The sequence below is a fragment of the Penicillium alfredii genome, assembly GCF_028826965.1.
Source record: "Penicillium alfredii strain IBT 34128 chromosome Unknown utg000002l_segment0_segment0, whole genome shotgun sequence".
Lineage (NCBI taxonomy): Eukaryota > Fungi > Ascomycota > Eurotiomycetes > Eurotiales > Aspergillaceae > Penicillium > Penicillium alfredii.
In genome coordinates this window covers 1,125,192-1,145,072 of record NW_026622699.1, presented here as the reverse complement: position 1 = coordinate 1,145,072, position 19,881 = coordinate 1,125,192, and the positions used below count along the sequence as shown (strand labels likewise).

The 19,881-nt window shown below is 46.2% G+C and overlaps 6 protein-coding genes across 6 annotated transcripts; 4 read left to right on the top strand and 2 right to left on the bottom strand.

Moving 5' to 3' along the window:
- Window positions 1-3,570: 3,570 nt before the first annotated feature.
- On the bottom strand, window positions 3,571-5,100 carry NUU61_001582 (Ribosome-inactivating protein; the record flags this gene model as incomplete). The annotated part of the gene is made up of 2 exons (XM_056652164.1): window positions 3,571-4,845; window positions 4,918-5,100. The coding sequence occupies 2 exons, from the start codon at window positions 5,098-5,100 to the stop codon at window positions 3,571-3,573; spliced, it is 1,458 nt and encodes a 485-aa protein (XP_056515431.1).
- A 1,107-nt stretch (window positions 5,101-6,207) lies between these two features.
- On the top strand, window positions 6,208-7,421 carry NUU61_001581 (uncharacterized protein; the record flags this gene model as incomplete). Its single annotated transcript, XM_056652163.1, has 2 exons — window positions 6,208-6,452; window positions 6,584-7,421. 2 exons carry the CDS (start codon window positions 6,208-6,210, stop codon window positions 7,419-7,421), a joined length of 1,083 nt encoding a protein of 360 aa, XP_056515430.1.
- A 4,383-nt stretch (window positions 7,422-11,804) lies between these two features.
- On the top strand, window positions 11,805-12,474 carry NUU61_001580 (uncharacterized protein; the record flags this gene model as incomplete). Its single annotated transcript, XM_056652162.1, has 3 exons — window positions 11,805-12,047; window positions 12,101-12,186; window positions 12,243-12,474. 3 exons carry the CDS (start codon window positions 11,805-11,807, stop codon window positions 12,472-12,474), a joined length of 561 nt encoding a protein of 186 aa, XP_056515429.1.
- A 230-nt stretch (window positions 12,475-12,704) lies between these two features.
- NUU61_001579 (carbonic anhydrase) lies at window positions 12,705-13,442 on the bottom strand (the record flags this gene model as incomplete). Its single annotated transcript, XM_056652161.1, has 2 exons — window positions 12,705-13,242; window positions 13,315-13,442. The coding sequence occupies 2 exons, from the start codon at window positions 13,440-13,442 to the stop codon at window positions 12,705-12,707; spliced, it is 666 nt and encodes a 221-aa protein (XP_056515428.1).
- Window positions 13,443-16,336: 2,894 nt separating this feature from the next.
- Window positions 16,337-17,610, top strand: NUU61_001578 (uncharacterized protein; the record flags this gene model as incomplete). Its single annotated transcript, XM_056652160.1, has 4 exons — window positions 16,337-16,730; window positions 16,786-16,941; window positions 17,022-17,345; window positions 17,420-17,610. 4 exons carry the CDS (start codon window positions 16,337-16,339, stop codon window positions 17,608-17,610), a joined length of 1,065 nt encoding a protein of 354 aa, XP_056515427.1.
- A 1,798-nt stretch (window positions 17,611-19,408) lies between these two features.
- NUU61_001577 (uncharacterized protein) lies at window positions 19,409-19,813 on the top strand (the record flags this gene model as incomplete). Its single annotated transcript, XM_056652159.1, has 1 exon — window positions 19,409-19,813. The coding sequence occupies one exon, from the start codon at window positions 19,409-19,411 to the stop codon at window positions 19,811-19,813; it is 405 nt and encodes a 134-aa protein (XP_056515426.1).
- Between the last annotated feature and the right edge of the window lie 68 nt (window positions 19,814-19,881).

The window sequence follows — 19,881 nt, the reverse complement described above, 5'->3', positions numbered from 1 at the left end:
TTGTTCTGCCAGGGAGTCGCCCTTGAATGGTGGTATGTCGTAAGCCCGGCCTTTTATAAGGAGGTCTATCAATAGAACAATAAGCTCTTAAATTGTTTACAATTCTCAGTCCATAGGTACCTTCACTAACCGTTGGAATTCTCCGCTTCGTCCCAAAAACTGCCTATGGTCCCAGATTGAACTTACAGGGTTTGACATATGAGTAAAGTAGAGCCCTGTTTTATCAAACCCTGACTACTCCGCTTTACTGAAGCAAGATTGGCCGTTCTCTCCGACCTTTCCAATCTAGCCCTGTATATATAGAGCTTACAGTGTGATCGTAGGACAATTTCGCGTAATATAAGTACTAGATTGAACCTTCAAAGAAGCTATTTCTCCTACAGACACCCACTTCTGCCAGGAAAGAGGTAGCAGATTTACAAATATACCTTGTCGTTAGATCTCGCCAAAAGCCTATCAGTTCCACCAATCAACTCAAGATTTTTGCCAAGGATTGAATGACGAATCAAATCGCGATTGGTGGACGTGTCTCCCAAGGGTCAATATAGGCGAAGATTAGTATAAATGCTATATATAGACGTACCTGTCAGATTTCAACTCATCGACTGTTGTTCACTGCATTGCAGACGCCCCATACTACCGCGAATACAGATTCGTCGATTCGCCGAAATGTCTCTATGTGAATCATTCTTAAACACTGACTCTGGACCTTTCGAGCTCTTATGTGACATGTGCTCTAGACGGGAGAACCATACCTCCCTTTTACGCAGGAGCCCGTCAACATATTCGCGTATCTAACATTAAAGCTTCTCTTCATCTTAAAATGATATAACTTGGGTTTCAGCGTGATTTCTGCCAGGTTAACACGTTCGTTGACTTTCACCTCTCCGCCCTCTTCTTCCTTGTTTCTCATTCGCCAGTTGCTCCCCGCTTATGCGCTTTCCTGGGTCTCGATGTCTCTCGTATAGTATATGCATATTACGCCTTCTCTATGGATGAACGGGCTCAGCTTTTCTAAACTCTGTAGCATTGAAATAGATCTTATGTTTCAGGTAGGCCAAGAAAAGACAAGACCTTTCTCAATTATTGCATATAATCCCTGAACAAAAGTAAGTTTCTTCGTATTATTTTAAATGGTTATATTTGGCGATAAAATTATAGAGATTAATATATATACTATGCTTTTATTAATCATAAAACACGTGAGTCATATCGTATCCTTTTGAGGAGGGTCTTTAAAGTCCTAGGAGATATTAGAAGGAAAGACGTCCAATAGAGTTACCAGGATCATGGTTCTGATACTGCTAAGGGGAACCGCGCTATCACGTAGATATATATAAAAAACCGGGCGCTAGCTATATATATGTAAATAATGTACATTACACATATATAATGATTGATGAATAATAGGGCTTCACTACCCGCTCGTCCAGTTTCTTCCATTGACATTCACCCGGTCTTTGTGCCCACCAGTCCTATGCATAGGAATCCCTGCTTAGAAACGGTGGTTATCTTGCAATTGATACATATTCTCTTCGTTGAGAATGGCTTTGAATGGTTTATGGATATTGGTGAACGGCGGAATTGATGGCTTATATGGTCGCTCTGATGAGCGATAAGCAAGGTTGAGTCCAGTTTGTGTGATAGCATTGCAAGGAGATACCTTTCAAGTGTCGGGGCGTTTTCTCTGCCGTTTCCCTAGGCACCAATATGATCAGGTCTGTGAGCACTATCGGATAAACCGGTACATCACTTGACTTAATATATATGGTAGAATCGTACATCTGATCGCACGATAGAAGACACTAAGCCCCATCTACCACTATACCACCCCAGAACAGGAGGATATAAGGACGCTCACTGCCCAACATATATTTTGTTCCCCGTCATCAATTCATATATTGCTACTTAGATACCACCCTTGGTAAAGCTTTACAGTTCGATACTACGACAAACCATCCAACGATCTTGGAAGCTTGCTTAGAAATTCCAACCTCAAGTGACTGACCCGATCGGCGCTCAACTGGATAGTCAACCCTACAAGCATCGTACATACCCGAGTCCGTATACGGCCCAATTAGCATTGGTACGGTTATGGACACACTTGGGCTCGCAGTAGCGTTGTTAGAGAAGTATCACCTTTGTGGAAATTACTCACCTTGGCCAGTCAGCAGTTCGGGGCATTGAATGATAAGACAAAACTCCCTTTTGTAACTTAGTGCGCTTTTTTGAGAGAATGGCCAAACATAATCAACAAAAAATCGGCAAGACCTGTAATCAAGCTTGTATCTAAGTACTTCTATACACATCTTGAATTAAGTAGAAAGATGCTCTCTCAAAGGTCCACCATCACGCCGGAATGCCGGAAATAGACCCGGGCACTAGGTTCTCTTGCGCCAACCACGCTAATGCGCCAGTCAAGAAAAAATTAAATCCATGGTCGAGGTCTTCTTAACGAAGCCTTCTACATCCGCGGCGCGGGCTAGGAAAGCGGCGACCTCGGCGAGGAGCTCATCACGAAGCTTCGGGAATGCATAGGATCTAATCCTACGTAGTGGGAACTCGATAACTCTACGAAACCTGACTCGGATTGGCTTGAGTGGTCCGCTACAGGATACACGACGATTGGGCAGATAGATAACTGCTTTGGGCATATAGCGAGGGTGTCTGGTGGTCCGACAGAAGAAAGCTAGACACCCCGGTCAAACTGCGAAAATCCGAGCCACGAACGTCATTTGCGGCACTGATTCTCTTCCCAAAGCAACCACGGAGAAGACCCGGACGTCCCCCCACCAGCATAAACTCATTGGTGAATGGTGGTGGTGGTCTGGATGCTATCTGGGCCATGGATTCATTCTCCTGTGCAGCGAAGAAACAGGGAAGAAAGTGTTGAGTTTCGCTGATTTTCCTGATCGTGTTGCTTGCGCTGACAAAACTGCAGACGAAACAAATCCTTTAAGCTGGAAACTTTTATTTTGTATCTTCCGTACAACTTCCAGCGTACCCTGGCCTGTTGCAGCAAGGTCGACGACGTTGTGGATATACTACTGACGGGTGGCAAATTCCCTGTACAGGTCAGCAAGGAGGAATTCCAGCAGTGGATCAAAGACGCCAGTTCTACCAACCAGAAGAGCGAATTTATCATTCACTGACAGGCCTGGAGCACCGATGCGGTGGCGAGTAAGGCCTCGGATTTCCTCTGCTCGTTTAAGCACCGATTTTGACCGTCCTGAGCTTGGCAAATTTTGAGTACTGAAGCGGCGACCCGGGGAAGCAAGTGGATAGACCGTGTCCAGGAAGGGGCTACTTACGACCACGATCGTTTGATGATCCATCACTATATCAGATACAGCCCTCACGTCACGGCCGATACAGCAACCATATACCTACACATATCGTAAGGGGAATTTCTCCTTTATGGTATTTTCTCCCTTGATCCACACAGCAACAGCAGGGGCACGCACAAGGGGCCAATCAGGGGGCGAAGAAATACCCTGGATCCCCCAGTGTGCTCGGACAAGGGTCTAGGGTACAGGGCCTCCGAATAAAAAGAATGAACAGTAGCAGCAATCAAATCCAGCTGACTCTAACTTCTAGCTTGCCGTGCTGTCCTGTAATCAACCCAGATGTTGATTGTAAGGTTGCAGGTTTGAATTCGGCAGTCCCGTTCGCGATCTCCTTGTCAGAGGTTCGGCCATGGTCCCATAGAGACGCGCTAATAGTGAGGCTCGCATCCATTGGTACGGCAAGGGCTGATCTCAACAGAGGGACACGGCTATTCGGGTGTACAACCACGTGGTCGTGACTTTCTCTTCTGAATATCCTGATCCTCTTATCTGGAAACGAGAAGGCCTGGGCGTCGATTTCGCCGTAGACATCAGCTGGGTCTTCTCCGTCCCTATCAACCAAAAGGATATCCACCAAGGCCTCTATAGCATTGCTCATGACGACGTAATTGAGCGCCGCTGAGCCAAAAGGGCCGTTGATGGTGTCTGTTCGAAACTCGTTGTATTTGTTCGCCTGGTTGTTAGCATTCCATGCGATCCGGTTGTTGGCGACCTCGTCATCCGCAGATGGAGCGTCCCTGTTCCTGAGATTGAAGTCGAGGTTGAAATGGTCGATAGCTGATAGAGTGCGAGATGGGCCAGTCAGGGTGACATGTTGTCCAGGCTCAATGGATTCGTGATCTTTTCTGTCTCGGCTATAGATATAATCGATCTGTAGCCCGTTGGCTGCGATTATGGCGCCGTAGACCTTACCCGGACACCCGCCATTGATCTTCAAGATCCGCATGTCGAAGAATTCGACCAATTGTCGGCCGTTCTGGGTTGCAGCCTTCCAGATGGCGGCCTCCACATTGTTGGGTACAGTCTTATAGAGCGCCATACCAAGTGCCCTGATTACCTGTTGTATAGTTTCTATTTTCAACTTCTTGGCCGTTTCATCACTGAGATGTAGCTTTTCGCCAGGGTACTGAAGCGCAAGAGAAAGAGGGTCCCAATCGTTCTCAAGAAATTCAAACCGCCCAAGCAATTCAGACTGCTTGGTTGGGTCGATAGATGGTGCATAGTATTTGCATATGCCGATGCGTATCTCTGTAAACCTCAACGACTCGGAGATCATCTCTATGATGATGATTAATGCAGCCGCCTTATGGTCGAGGCTCGGAGGATTTTTCGCAAGTGTTTGCACGGCTCCCAAGAGATTGTTCCAGCCGAGCTGAATCTTGGTTCTTTCTTGTGCCAACTTGGTCAAAGCACCGTAGCCACTCCCAAATCCCAGGTTTTTACACTTAGGAACCAATCCATACGTGTCTTTGAATCCATTCCACTGTCCACGCCCGTCCTGATAGGCAATCAGTTAGAGGTTTTCTCGTCTGAACCTCAACTTCAATGAGCTAGCGTTTGTCTTCAGTACCACATCAAAAAAACGGGTGGGTATAACGTTTTCAGCGGGTTGAGGAGGAAGGAGTGGAACACCACGTGAGGATTTGTTACCATCCCGGGTCTGGAAACTCAATTGACCGATGAAAAGTGCGTACCCATCCCTGTCTGGAATGTCCCCAACGTCGAATTCTTGGATAAATTCCGGTTTGGCCATGATGATTGTGTAAAATGATGATGATGATGATGATATTAGCGACTGATTTGCAAGGACATGAACATGAACATGGCAGTTAGCTTTATAGAAACACTCTGCACCCTTGTGGGTCCAATTTCACGTCTCGCATCCTGGTATTTCTTTTCACCATCGCTTGGCCGGGGCGGTCAGCGCCCCAGTAATACTAGTAGAACATGAGGTTATGCTTCCGCGTCCATTGTTTAGGAGACTGAAAAAAAAGCCACGTCAGAGTGATATGTGTAACGGGAACAAGTACGGCTGTGCCATGATGTAAGTGGCAAGCTGCCGAAACAGAAGGACCTGAAGTGGGAAGGGGAAGAAAGCAGACTGCTCGAAGACTGAGTTATTTTGAAGGATACTGACTTGATACGTGATATGAAATAATATATCTTCCCATTTGCCTTGCCTTTGGAGAAGTGATGAGTACCACACCATTACCATCCAGATGTGATAATAACTACATACTTCTTGGACAGGGGCGAGGAGAAAAGAGGGGTCTCATGTATGTAGATCTGCCACTGTCGTTCTACACTGCATCCTAAATAGCCCAATTAGACTGATTTACCCACGTCGGTCAAATAGAGTGGATCCCGGGAATCCATACGTGCATACTGGGCGTTCTCTTCATGGCTGCATTGCTACCTAAGGAGACGTATGGTAGATCTGCACGCCGAGATCTGTCGGATGAACTACTCCATTTGATTTATTTATACCTACACAAGTAGATACTTGTATGAGGCAGTTTCATGACCGTTCGGTATTGTCAGTAATCTGAGGCGAACGCGTGTTGCTGTTGGTTGTTTAGATATTCAGATGCCCCGCCAACACGGAACTCGTTCGGCTGAAGTACCTACAATCACGGTTCTCGAGACGAGGCAATTTCTGACGTCGATGAATTGTTTCCTATCCTGCAGGAGAGAAGTGGAGATCGATAGTCGGGGAAGGGTCGAGGCAACCAGATCGCCGGCCCCACGAATTTGATATGTAATGGTAATACGAAGTAAGAACAGTAAAAACGGTAATGTGGCTACTTCACAGTGACACTGTTGATGCGTTTTCCTCATCGCCATCGCAATAATCAAAGAGATGGCCGTTCCACCAGCGTCGACTTTCGCCACAGATGAACGGTTTTATATTCATCTGAGCTCCGAAAAAAACAAGAAAGACCCCTATCTCGAAGTTGACGATGGCACCAACAGCGGGACTTTCATCTCGAAGCTCCCTGACAAGACCATCATCACCACGAGCCCGCCAGTTCCAACTGCAGCAACCGAGCTCCACGACGAGGACAAGTGGGTAGAATGGCTCAAGCAGATCGATGATGCAGCCAAGTATACCTTGACAATCAAGCCACAGAAAGAGAAGGAGGGAGAAGAGAGCGGGAAAGGGGGGAAGACAACAAGAAAACGGAACTCAAACAATTCGATTTTGCATTCAACACGCCAACCAAACTGAAGTTCAGCTCCGAGAGCCCGGTGTTGAACAAGACATTTGGCGATGCTGCCAAGAACATCGGAGAGCCCGGCTTTAATGATCCAAGGCTGTACCTGGGATTGAAGGAGTCAGACCAAATGGAGATTTCGCTAGTCAAAGCCTGGACATGGACTGGTCAAGAGGAGAATTCGATTCCCGATATCTTAAAGGGGCTGCAAGTGACACCGGATTCCAAACTAGCACCGGGCCATCGCAACGCGCTGTGGTTTAACCCCGAAGCATCCTCGCGAGTGACAGTCCGGTTGGTGTTCAACCTCGGCGACTTAGGCACGTTGAACAGTCTTGGCCTCGGTGGCTTGAACATCAGTTTTACCAAAGCCGACCTTGTGTGTCGGAAGGTCGTGAGTGCTGGGGAAGCAGAGGGAAAAACGGTGCCCGTGACGCATGGGGACGCAGAAATCTCGATTGATTGTAAATTCGGTCAAGACTTGGAGCTGCAAGGCATCATGGAGTTCACGGAAGATATCATCAGCATGACTCTTCTAGCCAAGTCCGAGAATCCCATCCCAAGAGTCTTGCGCTGGTTGACAGGCGTCCTTGGTTTAAAGGAGGATGATCTAGGGACACTCCCGAAACTTTTCAGTCAGGATCCATTCAAAGATGTCCGGTTCCGTCGTATTAATATTGTCGTCGACAAGAAAGAGATTAAGCCGGTATCTTTCCAACTGGATGTGCAGGTGTCAGCACCCATTGGGCAGGATCCTGCATCGGGGAACAAGACGCTTTTCCTACTTTCGTACACCTACATCTCTTCCATCGGTGGACTGGGTACACTACGCGGCCAAAAGTCTGGGTACACTCTATAATTCAGATTTACCCCACCATATTAAAAACTGAATAACTCCCCCAATATTAATTAATATAAATTTATACTAACTATACAAAGAAAATAGGTCAGTATCTAGTATACCAACCCTTCGCTGCGCGTACAGCAGCCATTTTGCGAGGCACAGATCGAATTAAGCTATCAATAACGTTTTGATCAAGCAGTTCCCATGCTTCGCATATAGCTTTTTTAAAGACCTCCCAATCCAATTTAGACCTTCCATCACCTATCTGAGGGTATAATTGAAGAATTTTGATCTTCAGAAGTCGCCATACTGGTTCGATAGGGTTAAGGTCAGGCGAATGCGGAGGCCAGTCGATCACCTAAATCCTATGGTTTTCGAACCACTTTTGCGAGATTTCTGCCACATGAATCCTCGCATTATCTTGTTGGAATATCGAGCATGGTTCATATATTGGTAAAAGACCTTCTTCGAGAGTATCGAGATAGGAGTTCGCAGTATAACCTTGCCGAGGTGCGTTTTCATCGCGATTCATGATCATCATTTTTGTTCGGCCACCAATCCAGATTCCAGCCCAAATCATCTGCGAAATATCCTTTCCATGACTCACGAGGTTCACAAGATCGCTTCGGTAGGCCTCGGAGGTAAATCGAAAGACGAATTGGACCTTAGAATTCGATGTTCGTTGGACTGAACATTCGTCAGAAAAGATCAGATTCTCCCAATCCGAAAAACTCGCCCATTCACGTACAAAAGCGCGTCTTTTTTGTGCAACCGACTTTGATAAAGGTATTCGCTTCTTACTCTTCCATTTTCGAAGCCCGTAGCCTTTTAAAACGCGTCGAATTGTTGATCGAGAGGGTGAATAGGGAGTATTCGCTCCAAGGGCTCTATAACTCATTCGCGGGTTCCGACGGGCCATCCGATAGATATATCGAATAGTCTGATCGCTAATCTTAGAAGGTCTACCACTTCTAGGCGATGATTTAAGAGTATGGTGTTGCTGAAAGCGATCGCGAGTCCGGTAAATTGTAGTGCGGCTAAGATTTAAATCGCGAGCGATTTTAGTAGGACTTGAGCCATTTTTGAGAGCAAAAATAATCGCTGCGCGAGTAGATTCTGATAATTCATTGTTTTGCCTGCGATTTGCACTAATTTCAGTGCCAAAATATCGCATATTCGTTGTGGTAGAGAGAAAAGAAAAAAGGGGTTAGAATATGGATTTTACTAAAGTGGGGTGCTGTACCCAGACTTTTGGACCCCGTTGTACTATCGGAGCTCCCACAAAGTTGTACTGAGTAAGTGCACGCTCTCTCAGATCGTTCATCTGAATTTTGTTTGAGTTCGGTTTCAGCATCGTTTAGGAGCGTTGATTTGGCTTGGAACAGTTGATCTGGAGCCAAATCCTTCTGACTGGGCTGCCAATCCGCCGACTAGCGTCCAGCATAGCTTAGTAACCACGATGGCTTCAAGTATTGCTTCAGCCCTTCACAGAATGATTTCTCTGCCCTTTCGATCAAAAACCCGCACTGATCCCCCGTCAACCTTCATGACGCCCCCCTAGTGGGACCCTGCAACCAGTAAAGGGCCTTTTGGCATCGGTGCCTCGGTAAAGATCAACGTAGACATATCTGGTAATATAGCTTACTTCGACCGGTTCAAGTGTATGCGGCGGTAGGTCTTGGCAGCGTGCATGTTGTTCATACAACTGTCGACTGATATCAGTGAAAAGGGTCACAATATAATTGCTGAAGGCCTTACCGTCATCGTCAAGTTTGCAGCTCCACTGGTCGAAACCGAGGGCAGCCTTCCACCAGTAAAGGCCTTTCCGGGCTCAAGAGAAACTATTACCAAAATATGCCAGGATGACTTGTTGAAAAGGAATATCCAAGGCTCAACTTCTTGAAGCCATCGACGAAAACGACCCTACAAGTCATATGGTCAGTTCTAGGTTTCAGTTTGCGGTAGTTTATTATAAAATTAATACATATTTCTTTTTAGCTGTCCGTTCAGGGTTGCCCCCGACATCCGGTTCTTCGTAATCGCCCAGTTTCATGCCCTTCTCGCAAAGCTGAAGTAGTTGTGTAGCCTTAGGACTTGCAGTGGAGATTTTCGCCTTTGTTGCCTTCGGCACCTTCTCCTTGGCTACGACCCGGTCTTCTACCCGGCCATTCTTATTTCCTGGAATAGAAGATTGGCTAAAATGGGTGCTGGGAGCCTCTGAAGATCCTAGAGGGGCCCCCATTTGGGATGTTTCCCAGTGAGAAGGTTATCGTTGATTCTGTTGTACTACCGTGGGTTATGTGTTGCTTCCAATGAATCAGCATTCCCAGTATTAACGGGTAATAGTGCACGGTGTCTGGAAAAGAAAATAGACAGGTGATTGTCCTTGGTACTTCAGAGGTGGTGGTTTTATATTGCTTTGTGGAGAGTACTCTGATTTACCTTCTCCTGGAATGATGCGTGCACCAAGGGGGAAGTAGTGATGTAAATGTGATGTGAGCATAGTTTAACTGCGATGTCATCTGACGGTTTGTATAACCATCATTGATTTTTTCAACCAATCTAACTGGTCCGCCACTCTCAGGATGCACCTGGAGGTGGGCGAAATCGATTCTCCCGATTCTCCGGTCTCATGCCTGGGGGTAACACTGGACACAGTCAACAACACGTGTTGCTTCGAGAATAACGCCACCTCCTTGGAAGTTATATCCTTATGACCCTATTCAGGATGACCTTTTGGTTTCGGGTGAGTAAAGTTTTATTTCTCCCGGATCTGCATGTGCGGTATTCCATCTAAGTCACTTTGTACGATATTCATCACTTGCTTAGTGAGAAAATGCCGAAGGTTGAACGATATTAACATAAGCCGTAAGCGAGCGGATCGGTCCAAAGCACCATAATAAAGGCGATATTTTTGCACCTCGATAACTCAATAACTATTACTGGGTTTACGTTCAAATTAGATGTATAGACTATTCCGATCATAAGAAATAACTTATTTTAATCTTGAAATAAGCAAATCGCTTTTAACATATTACCAAGAATACAGGCATATGTCTGACGTATCACTTGAACTGATTGTCTGCTCGGACGCAGATTAACTGCGTGGTTCACAAGATGTACTTTGGGTTTCTAACGCACTGAAAGAGATTTTACAACATCGAAAATATTGAACTTCTAACCTTTCTTGGTGTTTGAGAGGCCAAGGTGTTCACGAATACTTCTTAACACCCTTAATCGGTTTTTCTCGCCCTCTTGCAGTAGCTGGAGATGCTCAACCTTGAATCTTTTGAATTCATTCTCCAATTTGTGATGCCAGGGATACAGGACACAAACTTGGAAGCAAAAAGCCGAGCTTGCGATCACGAAGTTCGTAAGAGAAAACCTGCGAGTTATAATCATTGTGCTCGCCTGAAAGCGGAGCCTTGGAAGATAACGTCGGTTGTGTTGGCTGCAACTTATTAGTAGATGCTGACAGAAAGAAAGCCTCATGATTCTGCGACAAAATACCAAGGAGCTTGATGGGGGAAAATAGTATTAAATCTTGGATCTAAAAAATGTTTCCACGGAAAGGATGGAGAGACGTATCGCAAGATCTCAACTTGATATGAGAATTTAAAACAGAAAAAACTTTAAACCCAGAAATATAGTAGTAAAGGTTGGCTAGTCACATGCGCCCAATTCGGGGAGATTCGGTATTTCGTGTTGAACTAATTTATGGAGGCATTCTGGCCTTCCCGACCATCAATCGTGCTAACGGACTGTCGATGATCTTAATGATTTCTTGTTTGTTTGAAGTTGACTATTGGTGGATATTATTTACAGCATAGTCACATTGCCAAAAGTCAGCCCCTTCCACTTTTTATCCTTCCTAGCTAAGATTCAAGAGTTACTGAAAAACAACGGAGCCCAGTAGGCATTGTCCTTTTCAGTTCTCGTACGAAGTAATGCATAGGCGCAGGGTTTCTTGCAAGCAAGTTCGTGCTACAGTGAACCGTAGGGCATCTTGTCTGAACTCTATTCCACCCAAGGAACTAGCTTTCGGCCGAAGCGGTCATTTCTCGGAATCGACAGTCGGCTCCGGCTGCTGTTCAACCAATCACTTAATCGTCTTTGAATTTTTCTTTTGGAACAGCGTTCATATATGCACGTAGTCCAAAGTATTTTCTATACCCGTATACGATCGGCAAAGGGGCCTAACTCGCTGTTCAGTATTTGAATTTTCATGACTGACACACTCGGATTGACACTCCAACAATTTTTCTCAGTCTATCATTAATGCTTTGCCAGCGAAATCTCGGTGCAAGTTGGCACAATACCTCTTTGTTCCTCACAATACGACCTCTCCGAGTAAGAGCATTTCACAACACCACTGCTCTCCCTTTTGGGCGTTCCATCATGAGCGAAAAGCGGCTCAAGAGGGCGGCGACCGAACCTCTTGAGGCAAACTATATACCCAGCCTTCAACAGGCACCAAGGCAGGTTCTGTGGATTGGATGCTCTGATAGCGATTCCAAAGACTCAACTGTGCTTAATCTTCTTGATGACGAGTTGCTCGTGCTCAGAAACATCGGCGGTATGATCATTGATGGCGACCTGTCCTGCGAGACTACGATAAAACATGCCGTCGTTGACCTTCAGGTAGCCCTTGATCCTGAACAGCTTCCCGATTCGCTCATATTAACGTTGTCTAGGTGAAACACATCGTCGTTTGCGGGCATTACGGATGTCGTATTGTGAAAGCAGCTTCGAGAGAAGGGCTGCAGGGTCCTTGGTTGAGGTAAATGAGCCCTTGCTGTCTAAGAATCTGTGAAGTCACTGATAATGGTTATGTAGCAAGCTCAGTGCCCTCCATTCGGCGCACGAAGAGGATATCAATCAACTTCCAGCGTTGGAACGGGATCGCTCTTTTGTTGAGCTGAATATTCTTGATCAACTGCGTTCGCTACGCAAATTTCCCGAAGTGACCGATGCAATTAGGCTGGGCCGTTTACATATCCATGGACTGGTGTACGATTCTGAGACCGATAAGGCTTATAGATTATCGGAAGGGCAGCAGAACCATTAGAATAGGACGGAAATTCTTTAATTCTGCATGATTTATTACAATTACAGGTAGATTTGGCTCCTCCATGTGAGTCCCAAGTATCTGTCTGAAGTCGACCGGAACCAATCTCGCAAGTTGCTACCATTTTACCGCCAATTTCGATGTTTTCTTTTGAAGTACATATCACAGGTTTATTTAAGATGTTACATTTGTAATTTTAAGTCGTGACTGGCATTTGAATATGATTTTGATCATTCACGATTGGGACTCGACGACAGACAATATATTTTCTTCACATCCTCTAGCATACCTTCAAAATCGATGTTAAGATCTTTCAGTAGGCCGTCGCCTAGATCAAAAACCCATCCATGAACGATGGGATACTGATGATCTTGGTAGCTTTGTTGGACAGCAGCGGTCTTGATAATATTCCTGCAGGATTCCATCACATTGAGTTCAATCAATCGATTGTATCTCGAGCTCTCATCGGTTATTCCGTCGAGTTCCTTCTCATGCAAGCGATAAACGTCGCGGATGTTTCGGAGCCATGGGTTAAGTAATCCCAAGTCAGCCGGTGTCAACGCCGCTTTAACCCCTCCACAATTGTAGTGGCCGCACACAATGATGTGCTTGACTTGCAAGTGCCGCACAGCATAGTTAATCACGGACATCACGTTAAGGTCGACATTGGGTACTAGATTGGCGATATTGCGGTGAACGAAGACCTCGCCAGCCTCCAGACCCATAATTTCGTTGGCGGGGACACGGCTATCGCTACAACCTATATATCTAATTACCATCAGACGAATTCAAGGGTGAGTATTTTGATGATGAGAATGAAGCCATGGGTATGTTGCTCACAGATAATTGGGTGATTGCCCAGCAGCAAGCTTCTCAAAAAAGGCGGGGTCTGCGCCCTTCTTCGACAAGGCCCATTGTTTGTTGTTTTTGAATATATGTTCGAGCGACTGCTGGAGATATCGTTTCATGTTGTTTTGAAGGTCAACCCGTAACGATGTACGAGGGCTTGGCAAGCGTGAATCGTGATTGAGATTTTGTTCGTCACACTTGCGGGAGAGCAGGAGGCAATTATTTTTGAAGGGGGTATATTAGGGCCGTGTCTACGTAAGCACGTCGCGCCCACTTCATCATCTTAGAAGTTGTATTATCATCACGTGAACATCCCCACCGCCGAAGACATGTGAAACATTTGGAAAACCCCATGGCGCGTACGTGAAATTGGCTAGGTCGCTTTGCTATGCTAGCCCTGATATTACACATCAGTCTGATAGCCGATCAGGCATAAGGTCTACCTCCTACGACGCAACATCAAAACAAAACGACCAAGCGACAAACTCGACCACAAGAAACTGGCACCATTCACGATTGACGAAAAGAAAGGACCAGTCAATTAGCAACTGAGACTACCTGAGAGTATGGGCAGAGTTCATCCTATATTTCATGTGTCATTGCTTGAACCCGCACCCAAGGACGCCGAACTCGCTACCAATGCGGAAATCGAAGAAACCGAAGACGAATATGAGGTCGAAACGATTGTTAACGGCCGCTGGTACAATGGTCAACAACAACTCTTGGTGAAATGGAAAGGGTACTCTACCTCAGAGAACACATGGGAACCTATCGCGCACTTGAGGGGCTGCCACCAGCTGGTCCAACAGTATTACCACGAGGCGAAGAGGACTCCGGAAAAAAGGAAGCAAAGGAAGCGTAGAAAGCAACAGCTTCCCAGAAAGACGATGAATCGGCCATCGCTATCATCTGCGTCAAAGTAGGATCCTCTGACGTAGCGGCAAGAGGTTGATTGCCATCTTCGGCGGACGACGATGTCGCACGAGAATCTCGCGACACGCCGCATTCCACGACACTCTTTTCCGAAGCACCATTTGATTGTCGAGCCTGCTCCGAAGCAGCAGCATCCACACGTTCTTTTTCCATTCGCTCCAGCTCTTCAGCTTCACGACGCTCGACTTCCTCCAATTCCGCAATCTCCTTATAACCACGAGCAATGAAATTACTAGCACGTTTTTGCAACAAACGCTTTTGTTTCTGGAGACGAAGCAGTTTCAAGAGCCCAGCCTCCTCTTCCTCCAGCGAATTTTGAGACTAATCGCCACCATTCGGCATCAGAAAAAGTCGGGTTCGACATCGTGTACTTGGCACCACCACCCGCCTTTACACAACCAGAACAGCGATCGGAACAGTCGGATTGTACGCACGCTCGTTTAAGTCGAACACAACGGTCGCAGGGGACAAACGACCGATAACCTTCCTCCTCGATGCGAGCACTAAGTTGACTCTTGCGGACCGAGGACTTGGAAGACATAATCAGAAAAGACTCGAAATATGAAAGGGAAAGGGACGCCCGCCCAGAGGTACCTACTATTTATGTTTCCGAGGAAGAAAACACAGAAAGGAGGGGATGATGTTACGGATCTCTTAGAACAACCCCACTCCTGAGCACACCAGAAATACAACGAGGCCCTATCTAGTACACCGCCCCAGGAGCGATGGGGTAAGATGACCTCAAGAAGATTGTCATAGGACATGACACGGCCATCACGTGACATGCCAGATCAGTGATCGATACGAACATACCATGATCACGTGCAGAAGGGAAAACCGTGGTGTTTCCGCCAACACCTCCTGATACGGAATAACACAAGGGAACAGCGGACTACGAGGCCAATGAGCGCACGACAAGCACAGACGTGGGACCCAGACCATCGTAGGATGGGAGACATCCCAGGAAGAAGAATCTCCTACAAAAGGGACCATCACGAGAAATCACGTGAAAGGACTCGTCGGTGATGAGAAGGAATAGGTATATAAGGACGCTCTTTCACATATGTATTTAGTTTTTCGTGATCAATTGCACATTGTTACTTGGATACCACCTTTGGTCTTATTCACAGTTCACCGTGACAACCATCCTACGAGTAAGGGAGCTACTTCGGTACTGACCTATTCGGCGCACACTCAACTGGCACATCTTCGCAAGCACCCATCAGGATCTATCTGTATAAGGCCTGGCGTGGCATCAGTATGGTTGAGGGTAGGCTTGAGGCTCGCAGTTACAAAGAGAAGTATCACCTTTGAGGACCAACTCACAGTGACCAGTTAGGTACCGTAACACTGAGCTAGTAAAAAGTTAATATATTAAGACAGACTTACTAATACCCTTATCTTAATAGTCCTAGTTATAATAGCCTTTATAGCGGCGGTTAGCTTACAGAGTTATACCTAAGTAGCCCTTTACGTGAGTCCGTAGGTTACTGGTGTTCGAGAAAGCGATCTTAAACAAAATATTAATCTCTTCTACTTAGAGTAGTTAGGAATATAGCAAAAAAGCTTTCTACCATAGAGAATAATATTACCTTTTTTATCCTATATAAAAATAATATATTAGAAATATATAAAAAATAGATAAAAAATAGATAGGTGGGTCGAGTAGGCAGGTACTAAGTTGATTTTAGTGTGGTAATACAAAGATGTAATTTTTAATGAATTATAACTAGCCAATCATAATACGTTTACACAAGCTAATTCCACACTTCCAACTATGGACCCAACACCAACCCAACCCAACATCTGATCTGGGTTCAGGGATTCCGGGTAACTTATTTGGGCGGATTGTCAGCTGAGAGTGGGATTCTGTGTCTTTTGATAGTTAAAATAATTTGAAAATGATCCTCTCACCACCTTTCTATTCTACCAATAGGTGTGCGATTGAATCCTAGCGAGGATTGACGACTAGTGGGACGCTTGATTTACAAGAATCAAGGCTCACAAGGAGAAGGATAAGTAGAACCACAGCCCCACCGACTCGAACACTCAGGGACTCGCTCCCCCCTGGATCCCAATGATGATGAACGTCTTCTGTTTGCTCCTTATTATCGGGCTGGCCTTTCTGCAAGGAGCGCTGTCAGAACCAGAATGGAACGATGTCGATGGGATCGACCGGATTAGCGCCGCGAGGCGCCTCCAATGGCCCGACGACTGCAACCCCTCCTATTGCACCGATTTTGAAATGGACGAGACGCTCCAGGAAGCCGCTCTGCTCACGTATAATGCGAGACGAGCTATCGACGTTATCCTCGGCACTAAAACGGACAAAGTAGTCGCCAAAAACTCGAGGAACGAGCGATTCCTACAAGCAGCAAAAGCACTATTTCATATTGATTATGGGGATGCGCCGGACAATCCGAAGATGTGGGCTGTTGCCCAGGACAAGCGCTTTATTCTGTTCTATGTGAAAGGTCTTCCCTTCTCTCCCCAGAAGTACTACTCCCTTACCAACCCATATGTCTCTAGAATTCTTTGACCGGGTCTACCAGTTCCTGAAGCAGGGGGGTGTTTATAAGCCTAAGATGCTCTGCGGTGACGAGGACATCAAATTCGTGACTAAGATGAAGGAAATTGGAGGAAGGCCTCCTGATGAACCAATTTGGAAGGCAAAGAATGAAGATAGTAGGTCGATCAGAATCCCCCCCCCCCCCCCCCCCTTTTTTTGTGGAATTTCGAAAGCACTAACAATGGGCCTTCTACAGAGAAAACCACTCCGGGGTGGTATATCTCCAACTTTTACTCCCCAAAGGATAAAGAGGGCAACCGCATCGAAGATAGAGTGGTCCGTATTCACACCGACAGGCCTATCTGCAGACGCCGCCCTAGTAGTGATGGAATGGTCGTTGAAGGCCAGACTTTTCGCGACGTCCGAGTGATCGTCCTCTGTAATCATATCTTTGGCTATAAGGAGCTTGAAAAATTGATAAGGGACCAAAAGAGACTTGCAGTGGGCACGTCTCTAGACACCCAGGACACACGGGGGGCAGTATGGCTCCATGAATATTTGCATTATATTTCTCCTGAAAGTAAGTTCCTGTTTTCCTGCCGAGGAATGGGTGGAAAGAGAGAACCAAAGGAGTCTAATCCAGAAACCATGCAGTGACGGATCAGGAAATCGACGTTGGGACAGGCAAGCAGAGAGCGTATGATGTAGACCTCTGCATGGCCTTGGCCCGCAAGAGTGCGTCAGCAAAAGAAGCCAGAGATAATCCCGAAAATTACGTCAAGTTAGCGACAGCCGTCAGTCTAAGGAGGGTAAAATGGTTTCCTAGTGGGAAGAAGGCGAATTAAACCGAGGCAGAAGATTTGCGTGATAGTCGGTGAGCCTAAAGTCTGTTCTTGGTGATGTTCCTAGGTTTGCTATCCATGATTATTACACACGGGGTTTACCTACGTTATTCAATTTTGCTAGCCACGATGGCTGAGCCTGTATAGTCAATCGTTGGCTGCCTCTTAGGCTAAAATCAGTCCATAACCCCGAAACAATACCGTGAGACGATAAATTTACCAGCGCATAATAAGCGTTCTTCATTTTTATTGCCATGAAATAAGAAATGAAATAATATGAACTTCCAAAACAAGAAATTCTTAATCCAGTAAGAAATAGCGAAGAGCCTCTGATAGTTCAAGATGGGTACTGGAAATCAGTCGATATTCATGTTTCGAGAGGGCGGTTAAGCCATTTTCAGATCGACAGAAATTACTGATTAGTTATTGAGAAAATTGACAGAAACATTCAGGCTAAGAAAGGTCACGCACACACCAGGGGAACCAGGGTATTTTATTGGAGGTTTATGGCAGCAAAGCGACATTAGCTGTATACGGAAGATCAATCCTGACCATGTATGCCGCTCATTTTCTTATTGACCATCAATAGCAGCTGGAAAATAAAGCAATCTTCCAATCATACAGTCTTCCAAAGACGAAATGTATTTGCCAATGCCTGCTGAGAATTTGCCAAAAAATCGTTTCAACCAGCCTGCAATTCCAGAGCAATGACCTTTTACGACGGAAGATGCGGTTTTGCCGTAAGACAAACCGCAGAACCAGGGGGTGAAATTTATGTAAATCGCAACCTACCAACCAAGCACTTAATTCAATGGAGAATGATGAATGCCCGTAAGAATTTGAGGGATAGGAGAACCACAGCAGTATCCAATGTCATGAACCTAGACTATGCAATAAGGAATGAGCCGCTTCATTCAAGGCATCCATACTCGCATATTATCCTCGCCAGTACTTTTCAATGATACGCCCACCAAAAAGCTTGTCTGTCTTAGGAAGCGCTTGCGGTTTCGGCCAATGCAAATTCTCCGGTTAAAAAAAATAATACCTGTGAACCTGCCAGACAGCGACTGAGTAGATAATCCAACCAAGGTGAAGGATTTCGATCATCGCAGTCAAATCGATTCCGCATATGGTGTTCACATCGGCCGCGATTGATAGTAAGATGGACTGACCGAAGTCTGCAAGCTAGAGTTGATCTTCGACAACCAAAATATTGCGAAGAGCGATTTCGTCTAGGAACACTCTACGAGAGTGCACGTATGATAAAGTCTTTGTGAGATACAGTATCCAATCAATTTTGACAAGATCTGGCGGCTCCGGGTTGACCTCGATGTAACTCTCAAGATCGCCGTGTTTCGCAAATGCTAGCTCGATCCCATATTCGGAAGCACAGATGCAAGAGATGATTCCCTTGTGGTCACCCAGACGTTTGTAGATCTGTATTTCGTGTAGCTGCGGCCATAATTCATTGGTCGGAGGCCATCAGCGAGATAGACGGGAATTGTCATATGTTCCATAGAGCCTCCCGAGTACGAAACTCGCGTGATCCTGCAACTTGTGGATGCAGCGGCTTGAGTTGCAGGAGCTGGTTGGCGTCTTCTGCGCTGTGAACAAAGTGGATCCCCCCTCGCGGTCTATAAAGGAGACTACAATTCCACCCAAATGGCAAACTGCAACGCAGCCCTCTCAAAATCTTCTCCTTACCCCTTCCTACTGTGCCTTATACACTGCCTCCTGCCCGTAGTCCTGATCCCGATTTCTCGATTTCTACCTTGCTCAACTGCCTTTTCTTTGGTGCAATATGCCAAGTGATACGTTTCGCTTGGAGTCTTTTCGGCAGTGGAAACCTTTCCAGAACAAATCGCAGCCTCCGCGGGAATCTCTCGATGTTTGTCATTATCCAAGTCTTGTCTCGATCACCGCCACGTCTACTTCGTCAAATTCTCGTGGCTCACCGAGGTACCCAAATGTTCATTCTCATACGTCCGAGCGACACCCCCTTCCTCCTCGACCGCCGGTGGAGGTTTGCTTGAACGACAGCCTACCACAGGAGATAAGCACCCAGCACCAACCCACTGTGGTGAATCAGACATCATGCTTGGACCTCGGAGTTGAGGCGCTCGACTTCGAGGATACTCCACACCTGCAGGATTTATCCAGCCCTGGAGATGAGGCCCATCCGCTGATCTGTGATAGCTTGGGCTAGGATCCTCAATACCCACTCAGCTTTGAATCGAGCGACTTAGGGCTCACCCGCACTGCCAGTCAGCACTC